The 13,333-nt window shown below is 39.9% G+C and overlaps 1 protein-coding gene and 1 pseudogene across 1 annotated transcript in view; both read right to left on the reverse strand.

Moving 5' to 3' along the window:
- LOC147438622 (uncharacterized) overlaps positions 1–2,386 on the reverse strand; it is an 84,696-nt gene extending 82,310 nt beyond the window's left edge. The window contains exon 1 of the mRNA XM_086484669.1: positions 2,232–2,386. Coding sequence (XP_086340795.1) covers positions 2,232–2,250 — 19 coding nt within the window. The 5' untranslated portion in view covers positions 2,251–2,386. The remainder of the gene's footprint in view (positions 1–2,231) is intronic.
- Positions 2,387–11,765: 9,379 nt separating this feature from the next.
- LOC147438623 (calcium-dependent protein kinase 34 pseudogene) lies at positions 11,766–12,815 on the reverse strand (annotated as a pseudogene).
- Positions 12,816–13,333: the final 518 nt, after the last annotated feature.

Here is a 13,333-nt window from a genome sequence, read left to right on the forward strand (position 1 = left end):
TTCAATAGAAATATTTTTCAACACCTTTCAAGATGCTTTCAATGCCTCTATGCCCAGCAAAAGGTGGATTATGGCACTTTGTCAAGACCTTGTTCCTCAACCCTTGAGCAACACAGAGCATTGTCTTCCGCATTAAATAACCTTCATTTAAAGTATAGCCTGCAGAGTCTCCCCACTCTGCAATCGATCAAAGATGTCTACGAAATCTGGATCTGTGGCATACTAATCAATCATATCCTCAATTTCCCCTAACGTTGACTATTTGAAAATGAAACTATGACAAAATGTTTGCCCATCTCATTTGCTTATCCCAAAGTTGTTTCTGGGACAAGAAGTATTTCAATGTTTGTCCATCTTATCTGCCTATCCCAAAGTTGTTTCTGGGACAAGAAGTATTTCAAACTATGGTGTTCGTAAACACTCTAAAGTCTACTCCGAGTAGATAATGGCGCCACTGAGTAAGAGCATGTATGACTGCCAATAGCTCCTTCTCATAGATCTGTGAAGTCCGCTCTGATCGCGAGAACATTCTACTCTCATAAGCTACAACATGGCCCTCCTGCATTAAGACTGCCCCCAGACTATGTCCACACGCATTACAATAAACCTTAAATTGTTTCTGCAAATCAACACAACCGAGGTACCAAGCAAACAAAACTATGCCTATTGGACTTCTATGTGTCGCATGAAGTATGAACAAGTGATGGTTTTTGCAAGACGGTAAACTACTCAACCTTAAATACAATGACGGCAATACTCGATCAGCGATACCTCTAGGCATTTATGCTTTGTATATATTGAGGAGACAAAGACTACAACATTCTTGCCCTCCACTGGTCCATTGTAGACATCTCGAGGAGTCTGATGTGACATGTGTTTTCTACGTGTATCTCTTCCACCTGAGATATCTGGATGAGTTTGCTTTGAAAGGTCAGACCAACATCATGCAATGAGTAGTTTGTGTGCATAATTGCAGATTTATTTTTTTTTGCTTCTCCATCGACTCATGTAGACCTGTTATGGTGAAAGGGATGGGTAGTGGTATGCATCTGTCCATCCTGTGGTTTTCGCCTAATCTAATTTCATACCAGGTGTAGTCAGGGACAAATACTCTCCAATAATATGACAAGCCAATCATGTGGCAATGACGGCAAGGCAGTGAGTGGCAAAATATGGGAAGAATACGAGGAGCTTGGGTTTCCGAAAAGCTAGATACCGCACTTGGTGTGACCATAATCTGAGATCACTCTTTCATCCTTACTTTTCCATAAAAAGCACAAGATTGGATTTATTTATTTTTTTGGCCAAGCTTTTTCAGTGTCTGCTCTTGATTTTCAGCCCATTACCGCCTATAAGAGGAAGGCCTGCAAAGTGGACCTGCAAGCCACTTTGTAACACAAGACTTGTATATCAATCTCTCCACAAAAAGAAATCAATTGCTCATGCTCTGATTACCTTGTAGCTAGCACGTTTGTGCTTCTTCGAACAATATGTCAGAAGATTCTTCCTGCCTACCTTACGGGCGAGACCTCTCCAAGGGGAACTCAAACTCTCATGTAAAAGTGATTATGTCTTTGCATATTGTTATCACAATTCCATTTTGCATATTGTTATCACAATTCCATTGTTATCAAGTTCTCTATGATTCAAGTCTTCTGAGTACTCTCACAGCCTGGCAAGAGTTGCCATCCAATTTCAGCATTTATGTGGGTTAATCTCCTTCCAAACCATTTCAAACCAGCCCATGAGCGCCTCAAACAGGCAACTAGCAATCTGACATGTGGATGTCCATGTGGACCTCTATAAGCAGAGCAAATACCAATTTGCCTTGTGGACGTTCACCACCTTCAGAAGCAAGGTGCAAAGACGTTATGTGGTTTTATTCGCTCCTACTATAATGTTATTTCCCCAAAGCTCTTGAAAACAGGCAAGTCAAGTCTCAACAAGACCTCAAAACTGCAAAAGCAGATCCAAGACCATCAACACGCGCAGCTGTGAAAACAGACCACGCAAGGGGTAATTTTAAGAGAAACGAAAACGACCCCAAACAGATAACCAGGCTGGAGCATCAACGAGCTTAGAGTGTATCATATGATGGACAAGAAACGTTGAACATTCCCGCATTGGGAAGCAGACCTTGAGGAACATTGATATCATGTTATTTCCGCTGCCTGAACAAACAAATTGAACAGAATGCAGGAAGAAGAAGAAGAGAAACAAGAAGGAAGAACCTGTAGAGAAAGCTGTCATGATCGAAGCTGATAGAGATCAGACGTGCGAATCGTGAAGGCCTCGCTTCTTGCTTCCTTTACAAGCACCATTCAACCGGTTGGCGCGGCAAGTATGTTTTATCTTCCAACTTCCAAGTTCAAAGTTTCTCCAGAAACTTCCCACGTTCAAAGTGTGCGGAATTCCGGTTGTTCTCTCAAGTTAGGCAGCGTTCACACTGCCCGGCTCATGACTTCGTGCAGGGTTGCATCCTCCATGGCTTGACGCAGTTGGAGAAAACAGGAAAATCCGGGCCTACCAGGCAGCGGGCGGGCTCATGTCCCTGGAACAAAATATTGTCCGCTCATTTTTTAGTGCGATGTGCGGAGAGGCCTTTAAACTCGTGACCCCACAAAAACACGATGAATGGTCTAGCCACGGGGCCATCTAATATTTGGTGCTGAGAAAGTTGCAATTTTTACAGTTTATATTGTCCATATTTAGTGTGAACGAGACTGGCATGGAAATTGGCAAAGGCCGCACACTCTTGTGCGTAGTCTGGACTTGCGCTTGGGTGTCTTTGTACTGGCCCCTCTACCCTAGTGACATGGAGGCTGGTTAACCAGTTGCAAACTTTTCACATTCCTAGGAGAGGTTTCCATATAAAAGCTCACACCTCGTTGGCAACTAGAGTGCTTCGTTAGCACGTTCCATCGAATTGAGATCGAACAAAATATTGGAAACTAAGAGAGAGAGAGAGAGAAGAGAGAGAGATTTCATGAAAGAGTGTTATATTTTTTTACATGAGAGTGTTTGGGATACCGATCGTCGTGGTTCAGTGGTGTACCTCCAGAAAAATTGGTTACTGATCGTAATGCTTCAGAGGGGTACCTCGCCAAAAACCACAAGGGGTGCAGAATAGCTAGTGAAGACCTAGCCCACCTTTTCATGGGATGCCAGGCAATCAGTGGCATGGCTCGAAAAATATGCAAGTGGATTGGTTCCATTTTTATGTTTCAAAAAAAAAAACATGTAAATCTCTAGTTTGTGGTTCCATTTTTTATGTTTCAAAAAAAAAAACATGTAAATCTCTTATTCTTTGTCTCTAAGTATGCTTGATGGTCTAGAGACAAAGAGAAAGAGAGATTCAAACCAAGTATCTAGCTTCTCTCGTGTAGTGTGAGATATATAGGAGAAAGTGCAAGATAGAAACAATCAAACAATTCGAGAACGCTACATGGACAGCAGGTTAACCTTGAGTCATCGTAAATTTATTGAGTGAGCATCACACAAACCCATCCACTTGAAAACACAGCCACTATTACTCAATTTAATGATTATTATAGACAACCACTTACACTAGAACATTACATTGAGATGCTTTCATTTTGATATGTCTACTTGCAACATGAGCAAATTGATTGATATATATTGATTGGATTTCAAGAAGCCTCCATCTCATCTTGGCACAACTCTTTCTAAATCCCTACATGCTTGAAGAGCTCTTTGCTTAGAGAGATGTGCACACTCCCATATAAGAGTTTGTCCACATTGCTCTTCTTTTGAGGTGGTTGTCATGAATATCTCCATCATGTTGTCAGCAACAAGTTCTGCTCCCACCATCATGTCCATAGTGTCATTTGCAATGATTGTATCCTCCTTGGATTTATACTTGTTTGGTGCCACCATCAAGATGCTTTAGTCCTCATATACCCATGCACTTTGGAAGAGTGACCTCAAGGACATACCACTAACGCAGCTTTGATGGCTTGGAATAGCAAATCATGTGCAGACAAGCTGTCATCAGTTTCCAAGAACGCTTGTAGTTTGTTGAAGTGTACTTTAAACAAGAATCTTACCTATTTTCAATGCTCAATAAGGACAAAAGATTCTTCAAGGTTGGTATATGTTTCTTGGGTTCCTCCTCAAGAAAGCTAGACTCTCCTTTACGTATTGTCGTGCATGAACCCCCATATTCACCTTGAACCATTGCACATCAAATATATCCATGTGAAACCCTCTATAATCCACTTTGATTGTTTCTTGTAGCATTCAAAAATACACAAATTCCACTATAATCGGCTCCACATCATATGAGCAACGTCCAATAGCCTTCTTTTAGCCATGACTTCACAAAAAAATGTGCACTCTTCACCTTGAAGTGTCAACTTCAAGAACAAGCAATTGTGTATGACTTGTATTGTGTTAAAAGACCCTCAATTTAGCTCATTAAACCAAAACAATTAAGAACTTGGTGAAAGAGTTGAGATTAGGGAACTACATTGGGGCTCAACTTCAAGAGAACTCCCACTCCTTTTTGGTTACTTGTATTCAAGGCCATCTCTACATGCTCCATGTTAATGCTAATATCCAAGAGTGTCAACACAAGATCCGACATGAATCATACCATCAAAACACCATCCCATTTGAAAAGAAGCTCCTTGGATGAAATACATGGATTGTTTGTCCCCATATGACATTCTATATCTTTATATTCCTTCCCATATTTGTCACTATCTCTATCGAGTTTTGCATCTCTACCTTCCTCCTTCAAATGTCTATCACTATATCTAATTTCACATTTTCTCATTGATCTTTATCTCTATATTTATATTGCTCTATATCTCTATCTATAGTAATTTTAATTACTTCAAATTAGCATAGCTAGTTGCTATTTTTAGACTTCTATAGTTGTTGAGGTAATTCCCTTTGTTTTGTACCTTTGATCAAGGCTACTTGGAATAGATTTATCCTTCCTTAAACTATACCTTTGACCGAAATAACTAAAGAACAATTATTCTTGCTCTTTTAAAGACTTCTCTCCTTCGGTCCTAAGCTTTTGATCGAGGTGGTCTATAAGCACTTTACTCAACTTCACTTGTTCTCTTTTTCTTTCTTAGAATTAAATGGCCATATTAAGATACTTGTAGAAATTTAAAAGCTAATTTTCATGACATTACCTCTCCCTTGAAATCATAGTCGTCCTCGACTATGGAGTATGAAAAATAAAGTCATAGCTAGTCATGTTACTTTGGGTAGAGGATCCCTTTCTACCAATCGACATTCTTCCACATTGGTGACTAATTCCACTTGGTGCTTGGAAGACTTAGTTGTCACAAGCATGTCCTTACTTAGCCCTTATCATCTTCTGTAGTGGATTGGCAAGGTCTACTAGGTGCTTGAGAGACTATGTTGCCACAAGCATGATTCATTGTATGCATAAACTTAAATAACTTATGAACATTTAAAAGAAATCTTGGAGTCAAAAAATACAAAATTCTGTATAACATGCCTATTCATACCCAGTTCTTAACTTTGACATGAGTCATTACAAGGTATTTATAGTATCCTTTAGCTGGATGTCTTGCATCTTCAAAAGGACAGTTCTTAAATTTGATAAGATATTGTCAAATAGTCTTACCACTTCTTAAAACCTTGTCTTCATGTCATAGAATTCTCTCAGATTGCAAGATCTCTTCTTGACCTTCAAACTCGGGTGGTTCTTAAGTTACTGGTTCTTTGGGTGGCTTGCTCTTATAAGGTTTCAAAACGCTCACATGAAAGGCATTATGAATGAGCCAAGTGCTTAGTAGCCTTCACTTGTAAGCTGATTCATTAATGGACTTAAGGATTTGAAATGGGTCATAATGTCTTTTTGCTAGCTTAGCATAATATTTTTGATGACCCATTGGGTGTTCTTGTGTCCCTTTGCATGGTGTATGGTTGAGGTGTGCCTTGGGAAACTTAAGCAATACCTAATCATTTTCCTTGAAGTTCAAGGCTCTTTTATGCTTATTAGCACAACAACCTTTTGCTTCTATTGTGTTATGGTATAGCTTCCTTGATCTATTTGAAAGACACTTTAAGATCTCTATTATACTCATCAAAATATCTTCCCAAGTTCTTGACTACCACTAGGTGCTTGGGTCTTCCTTCTATAAATTCGAAGGGTGCTTTTCTTGTAGAAGTATGGATAGTGTTATTGTATGCATACTCTACTGAAGATTACGTACTTTTTCCATTGATCTCTTTGATCTACCTCCGTAGCATAGGCTTTGAGTAGATTAATAATGGCCAAATTTTCCTTCACTTAACCATCTATTTTTGTGGGTGATAGACTGAAGAGAATTTTAGCTTAGTATTTAAGTTCTTCAAAAGACCTTTCCAAAATTACTAGTCATTCTTGGGATACTATGGATGCTAGTAAGCCATGATTCTTAAAGACCTGTGATAGCAGGAGCTAACACAGGCTACACCAATTATGCACCAAGCTGTGGATGTGCTATAGTGCACAATATTTTCTATTCACGTTGTATAAGGTCTTGGGCTCATTTGGGAGTTCCAAAGTTGTATATGCTAGCCAGAAAGCTCAACTTAATCCCATAGTAGGAGGGTTTGTGGTGCATGCCTTTATAAGGAACCCTTTTATGCAAAGAGGTCATTCTGGAGTGGTCCTTTTGAGAACTCTCTCCCTAGAGTAGGTCTTGATGGCCTAGCCTTTGAGCTTAATGCCCATGCTTAGAAGGCTAGTGCTAATCACATGTAATTAGTGTAATCCTCTCTTAATTAATCTAGTTTTCATTATGTTGTCAATCATGTTTCTCTACTTTGCATCATTGTTTTGAAGTGTTGATCTTTTCTAATCTAACTCTTACTTATGCTAAGCTACTCCGATTAGTGGAGTCATTATCTAACTCTCTCGATTAAGTGGAGTGAACGTAATCGTGATTGAGGTTGATGGATTAGAGTTGTCCTATAATGGTGTGCTTGTGTGTGTGTAGGTTTAAGAAGCCTTGAGCTTAATTTGATTATGTGTGACTTGATTTGGACACCATGATTGGCATTGTTGGGGTGGCCGACTTGAATGCGATTTTGTGTGCTTAATTATCAATGCATGTAATTAGAGTTGTGGTTGAGAGACTCCAAGATTAGTGTGTTTCACTTCGTTGCTTGATGTGTGTAGATGATTGCTTGTATTGATGCTTGATGTGCGATTAGCATTAATTGATTTGGGATGATTTCTATTTGCATTGCCTCGAGGATGCACGCTCTTGAATCCTCTCAATCTTTGCATCCGATGACGCTCTCGCACATTCTTTGTGTGATGCCTCCAAGCCCTAGCCGGGTCATGCTCTCTCTCTCCGGATTGATAGATGTTGGAGGCTCGCCATAGCATAGGCAATCTCCCACAAAATCTATCAATCCGGAGAGAGAGAGCATGACTCGGCTAGGGCTTGGAGGCATCACACAAAGAATGTGCGAGAGCGTCATCGGATGCAAAGATTGAGAGGATTCAAGAGCGTGCATCCTCCAATTCAAATAGAAATCATCCCAAATCAACTAATGCTAATCGCACGTCAAGCATCAATACAAGCAATCATCTCGCATTCAAGTCGGTCACCCCAACCATGCCAATCATGGTGTCCAAATCAAGTCACACATAATCAAATTAAGCTCAAGGCTTCTTAAACCTACACACACACAAGCACACCATTAGAGGACAAATCTAATCCCTCAACCTCAATCACGATTACGTCCACTCCACTTAATCGAGAGAGTTAGATAATGACTCCACTAATCGGAGTAGCTTAGCATAAGTAAGAGTTAGATTAGAAAAGATCAACACTTCAAAACAATGACGCAAAGTAGAGAAACATGATTGACAACATAATGAAAACTAGATTAATTAAGAGAGGATTACACTAATTACATGTGATTAGCACTAGCCTTCTAAGCATGGGCATTAAGATCAAAGGCTAGGGCATCAAGACCTACTCTAGGGAGAGAGTTCTCAAAAGGACCACTCCAGAATGACTTCTTTGCATAAAAGGATTCCTTATAAAAGCATGCACCACAAACCCTCCTTCTATGGGATTAAGTTGAGCTTTCTGGCTAGCATATACAACTTTGGAACTCCCAAATGAGCCCAAGACCTTATACAATGTGAATAGAAAATATTGTGCACTATAGCACATCCACAGCTTGGTGCATAATTGGTGTAGCCTGTGTTAGCCACTGCTAACATTCCCCCCTTCCAAATTTGGCGCACGTCCTCGTGTGCCAGTGAAGCAAGACACAGTGACATGGTAGAAAGCAAGTCCTTGGAAGAAATGTTAAGCTGCAAAACATAAAAACAAGTAATGAGAACAAAGGCCACCAAGGATACAAAACATGAAGTACAATGAGAAATCATGCAAAGTGAATTTTTGCCTCAAAAAAATGGGTGAATCATGGTAAGAAACTAGACAACATAAAGCAAACAAACACTTATACTATTGTGAAGATTAAACCACTTGAAATTTCAGTTTTATGCATGAAACACAAGCAATCAATTATGACCCTAGGCTAATGCAAGTTCAGAAACCTACTAGCCTAAAAACTATGTGAACAATCTTAATAAATCATTCAAGTTTATCATGTCTATGGGCTATAAAAAAGCTCCTAATCTATTAGTACATTGTCAAAGTTTTTTGAAGCTCATGGAAGTTTTGATTTAGTCATTCATTGAAAAATTAAAGCACAATCACAAGGCTACCACCCCAAGGCAAGTCTAGGTGCGACTCTCAGTTCCTTGAACCCTCAAGAAGGTGTTCCAAAAGCCTACTAGCTTACCAAGGCGACGGCTAACCCCTATCAACCCAGGGCATCGGTTTAGGGCCTTGACCAAGCGAGCCAAAGTGATTCCCCTCACCTGCCAAGTGCCAATAAGGCGCTAGGCCTCTCATAGACACAACATAACATAGAATTTTTATTTTCATGTGCCTTAGTAGCATTTTTGCTACTTTTTTGGACACTTATTCGCTTCATGGTTCATTTTTTAGCACATTTTTATTGCTTCCTTTATGAGATACTAATGGCAATTGGACTAAAAAAGACTAAAGCCTAATCATAGCCCTAGGTTATGACAAAAATGAGTGGAGTATTAAGACTATCACTAAGAATCTAGGACTAGCAAGAAATGAATCTACATTAACCTAAGGTCAAGGCCAATTACCTATGATTAGCACACATAAAACCTAAATTTTTTGATGAGTTTAATTTTCACAAAGCAAAGTGTTGAAACTTTAAAATGCCTAGCTTTCTAACATGAAAAAACCATAGCTTAGAAGCAAAATTTCACTTAAACCAAGCAAGAGAATGAAGAGATAAACGAAGAGCAAAATCATGGAAGGATTACACATATTCATGCTCTTTTGAGCATCCTTGAGCAAGCATCCCCTTTGTGTAGAGAAGTCTCTTGATCTTTTATTAAAATCCAAGCTTTTTGAAGCTAAGTGTAAACACAAGCTACAAAATCCAATTATTGAAAACCAAAAGCACATAAAAAACATTAATGAATACCTAATGCTAGGGTCTTGCATACCCAAATTTGCCAAAGGGAAAAAAACCCAAGGGAAAAAAATGCCTTTGGTTATGCACATGATGCTCTTTGCTAGCAAATTTATGCATACATATCAACCATGAGAGAGGTAAAATGCTTCTACATAAGCAAATTTTGCAATGTTTACAATCTCTCATGCATGGTTCAAAGTTGATTAGTTTCTAGCTCTGTTGAAATATGGAGTTAAAAACAAGCCAAGAGCTGAAAATAATGAAACTTTTCAATGAAATGAAGTGGCTCTCGATAGCCAAATTTTACAATTTAAAGCTTTTCAAAAAGTTGGCTAACAACTAGCTCAATAAATTTTACAATTTTAGAGCACGCTATGAACTAGAGATGACTGCAACTCTTAAAGGAATGAAAGTGAATGGCTCTCAATAGCCAAATTATGTACTTGAAAGCTCAAAAAAGTTGGTTAAACACTAGCTCAATTGAAAAAATTTAACTTTGGACCAAGCTTATGAGCTAGCATATATACAACTTTTAATCCAAACATTTGGAATGGCTTTAAGTAGCCAAATTTTGCAATATATTGCAATGATAACCCATTCTTGGATCATTTGAAATCACATACTTGCCACACCCCTTCAAAATGAAGTTCAATTGGTAGTGTATGAAAGCATTTGTCATTCAAAGTAAGCACTAAAAAATCAACCACAAGCCCAAAATTTTCATGCTCTCTCTTGGCCATTACAACAAACTCAATTCTAATGCTTTCCAATGATTGTTCATTCAAGTCGAGCATTAAAATGTACAAGCAATGTCAAGTTTAAGCACAAAGTCCCGACCAAGCAATCACCACTCATCATCTAGTGTAACTCTCACATGAAGCTCCTATGCTTTTCAAAAAGAGTTTGCCATTTAGTGTAATGAGAATTTCAATCAAACAAAGCACTAGAAGAATGCTCATACAATTTTATGCATTAAAGATCATTCATGCATGGAATTCCATATACAATCATCACAAACAGTAGCCATGTCCACATCCTAACTCTCATACAACAATTATGGCATACAAAGCATAAGAGAGAGAGTGAATTTTGAACTCATTTCATCTCAATAAAAAACCCGATGTTGGACTTTTGTTCAACAAAAACGTCATCATTAGTGCAAGGATAAAAATTCTTCGTCAATCCAAGCACTATAATTGCATAAGTTCCAAGGTTTTAATGCAATCCATTCAAAAGAATTCATTTTGATGCACAAAGTTAATGATCCCATGCTCTCATGCTAGTTCTTTCATACAAAGCAATACATGGTCAATGAATGTATAAAAATGGTAGGTTTGACTCTTACACAACCAATCTAGCACCCATAATAGAGGCATCATGTGAAGAAATCCTCAAGTTTTAACCCCTTCATGAGTGGTAAAAAAAAATCCCGATTTTTATGTCGTAAGCCAATCCCCTCTCAAAAAATATGCTCAATATTAGTGCTACTTGAACATTTTTCATTTCTAGCAAGCACTAGAATAAAAAATCATGTTTCGCAACAACCCCAAAAGTTTTAATGCAGTCCATGCTCTCCATGAATGATCGAAATTACACATGTTGGATGATGCTCAATGGATACTACATGCCATGATTTCAATGAAGATTATATTTTTGGATTTCACTTCTGTTTTCAAAAAGTATGGATGTGGTCCTCGGCTGCAGCGACGAGCCTAGCAGCTAAGGGACCAGCGAGGAAGAAGCTTCGGAAGGTTTAGTGGGAACTCCTCTTTAAATAATTTTGTTAAAAAGGATTTTTGGGGAGTTCATTTTATTTTCATTTGTGTGTTCTTTTTTTTTTTAATGATTGGGACGTCGATGAGGCGGATCTGCAAGGGTGAGGCACGACACGAGTCACGACAGAGAGATCCTGAGATCAAATGAAGCGGGAGAAGCGAGAGTAAGAATCGATGTTGGCTCGGTAGCACAGGCTCGGAGGTGCAGCCAGCAGGTATGACCAAGGGTGATATTGCAGGAGTTGCAAGTTGCAACTATAAGCCTAAGAAAGCATGTGTGTGGACTCACGAGTCAGGCTATACAGGGCACACACTGAGTGTGTATGTGAGTTCTCAGCTGCAATGCTTCAGGGCAAGTAAGGTTGCGAGGATGGGACTGTGCCACTGTAGTAGTGCAGGTGTATTTGCTCGCCAAGCTTGGTAGGTAGGGCAAGCTAGGTAATGAGCCAATCAACGTGAATGTGTGTGAGAGAGAATGGGGTCAACACAGCAGGTCCGTAACAGCGCAGGTTGTAGCAAGCAGAGAACTGCTTGAACTGTCAGCCGCTCCTTGACATCTCTCTTCAACATTTTCCTCACAAGGTCCTTAGCGCCAGAAGAGATAGATGGCCAGGGGTCACTTGCAAGATCTACATTGCCCTCCAAGATTTCTTTGAAGATATCCTGCTCTGACTACCACTACCCAGAATGGGGGAACACCACTGAGAAGAATGTATAGTAAGACACTAGCACTCCATAAGTCTACCTCTGGACCATAATTTCTACGAAGAACCTCTAGAGCAACATAATATGCGCTACCCACAATTTCTCTAAATGTCTTGCCTAGCTTGAAAAACACAGATAGCCCAAAATCTGTGGTCTTCAAAGGAGATCCTTCATCCTTGCTTAAGAAGAGAAAATTTTTAGGTTTCAGATCACAATGCATTACACCGAGGGAATGATATGTTTGAATAACTTGCACTATTGTCCTAAATAATGAAGCTGCAGCTCTTTCTGTGTACTTTCCATTGGAGATAATACGGTCAAATAATTCACCACCAGCACAGAGCTCCATCACCGAATGCACAGAGTATGCCATAAGCACCTTTGAGCTCAACGATATTAGGTTGGCCAATCAGATGATGCATGATCTGGGCTTCTCGACGCACATCCTCAATGTCCTCTTTGTTGATCAACTTGCGCTTGGAAATGGATTTGTGTGCGGGGTTCAGTCTCACCGATGGAGTGTACCTGGTTAGGCACGTGTGGTTGGGCCCGCCATTTTTGTCGTTATACACTAAAAGCAGGGATTGAGAATGAGGATCGTGTGCCACCAACGATGGGATCTTAAATGAGAGCAACCGATGGAGTGTACCTGGTTAGGCACGTGTGGTTGGGCCCGCCATTTTTGTTGTTATGCACTAAAAGCAGGGATCGAGAATGAGGATCGTGTGCCACCAACGATGGGATATTAATTGAGAGCAGCCAAAGAGAGGTTGTTACAGCCTGGCGAACCGTCATGGGACCAAGTGTGTGTGTGTGTGGTGCAGCGTGGTCATAGCCAGGCTCGAGCGTGAAGTTGTGGGTGTGTGTGTGAGTAGCGCCAAGCCAAATCAGGCCAAGCCAGTACCCGTACTGTGTGCGCGTGTGTGTGTGAGTTGTGCTACAAGCCAACCAACTGCCATAAGTGGGTGGGGCTAGCTCCGGGTCAGCAGCGCTTGAGAAAGTGTGTGTGTGTGTGAGAGAGAGAGAGAATAAAGCCAAGCAAAATCGGCATGTGTGTGCGTCGTTTTCTGCGTGCCATATTCGGCAATTCGGTGGGGTTGAGACAGACAAAATGCAAGGTGGGTGGTGCAAATTTTTTTTTCCCTTTTGATTTACCTCTTAAGAGAAGGTTCCTATGGAAAATTAGAGGGTGTGTGAGTTTGTGTTTGGATTGGCGAGGAGCATAAAATCAAAATTCATACATGAGCTCCACATTATTGCTCATTTTATCTTCGAAAATTCCCAAATTCAATACCACATTGCCATGTTCATAC

This window comes from Adiantum capillus-veneris, chromosome 16 (assembly GCF_014529385.1).
Source record: "Adiantum capillus-veneris isolate H3 chromosome 16, ASM1452938v2, whole genome shotgun sequence".
Lineage (NCBI taxonomy): Eukaryota > Viridiplantae > Streptophyta > Polypodiopsida > Polypodiales > Pteridaceae > Adiantum > Adiantum capillus-veneris.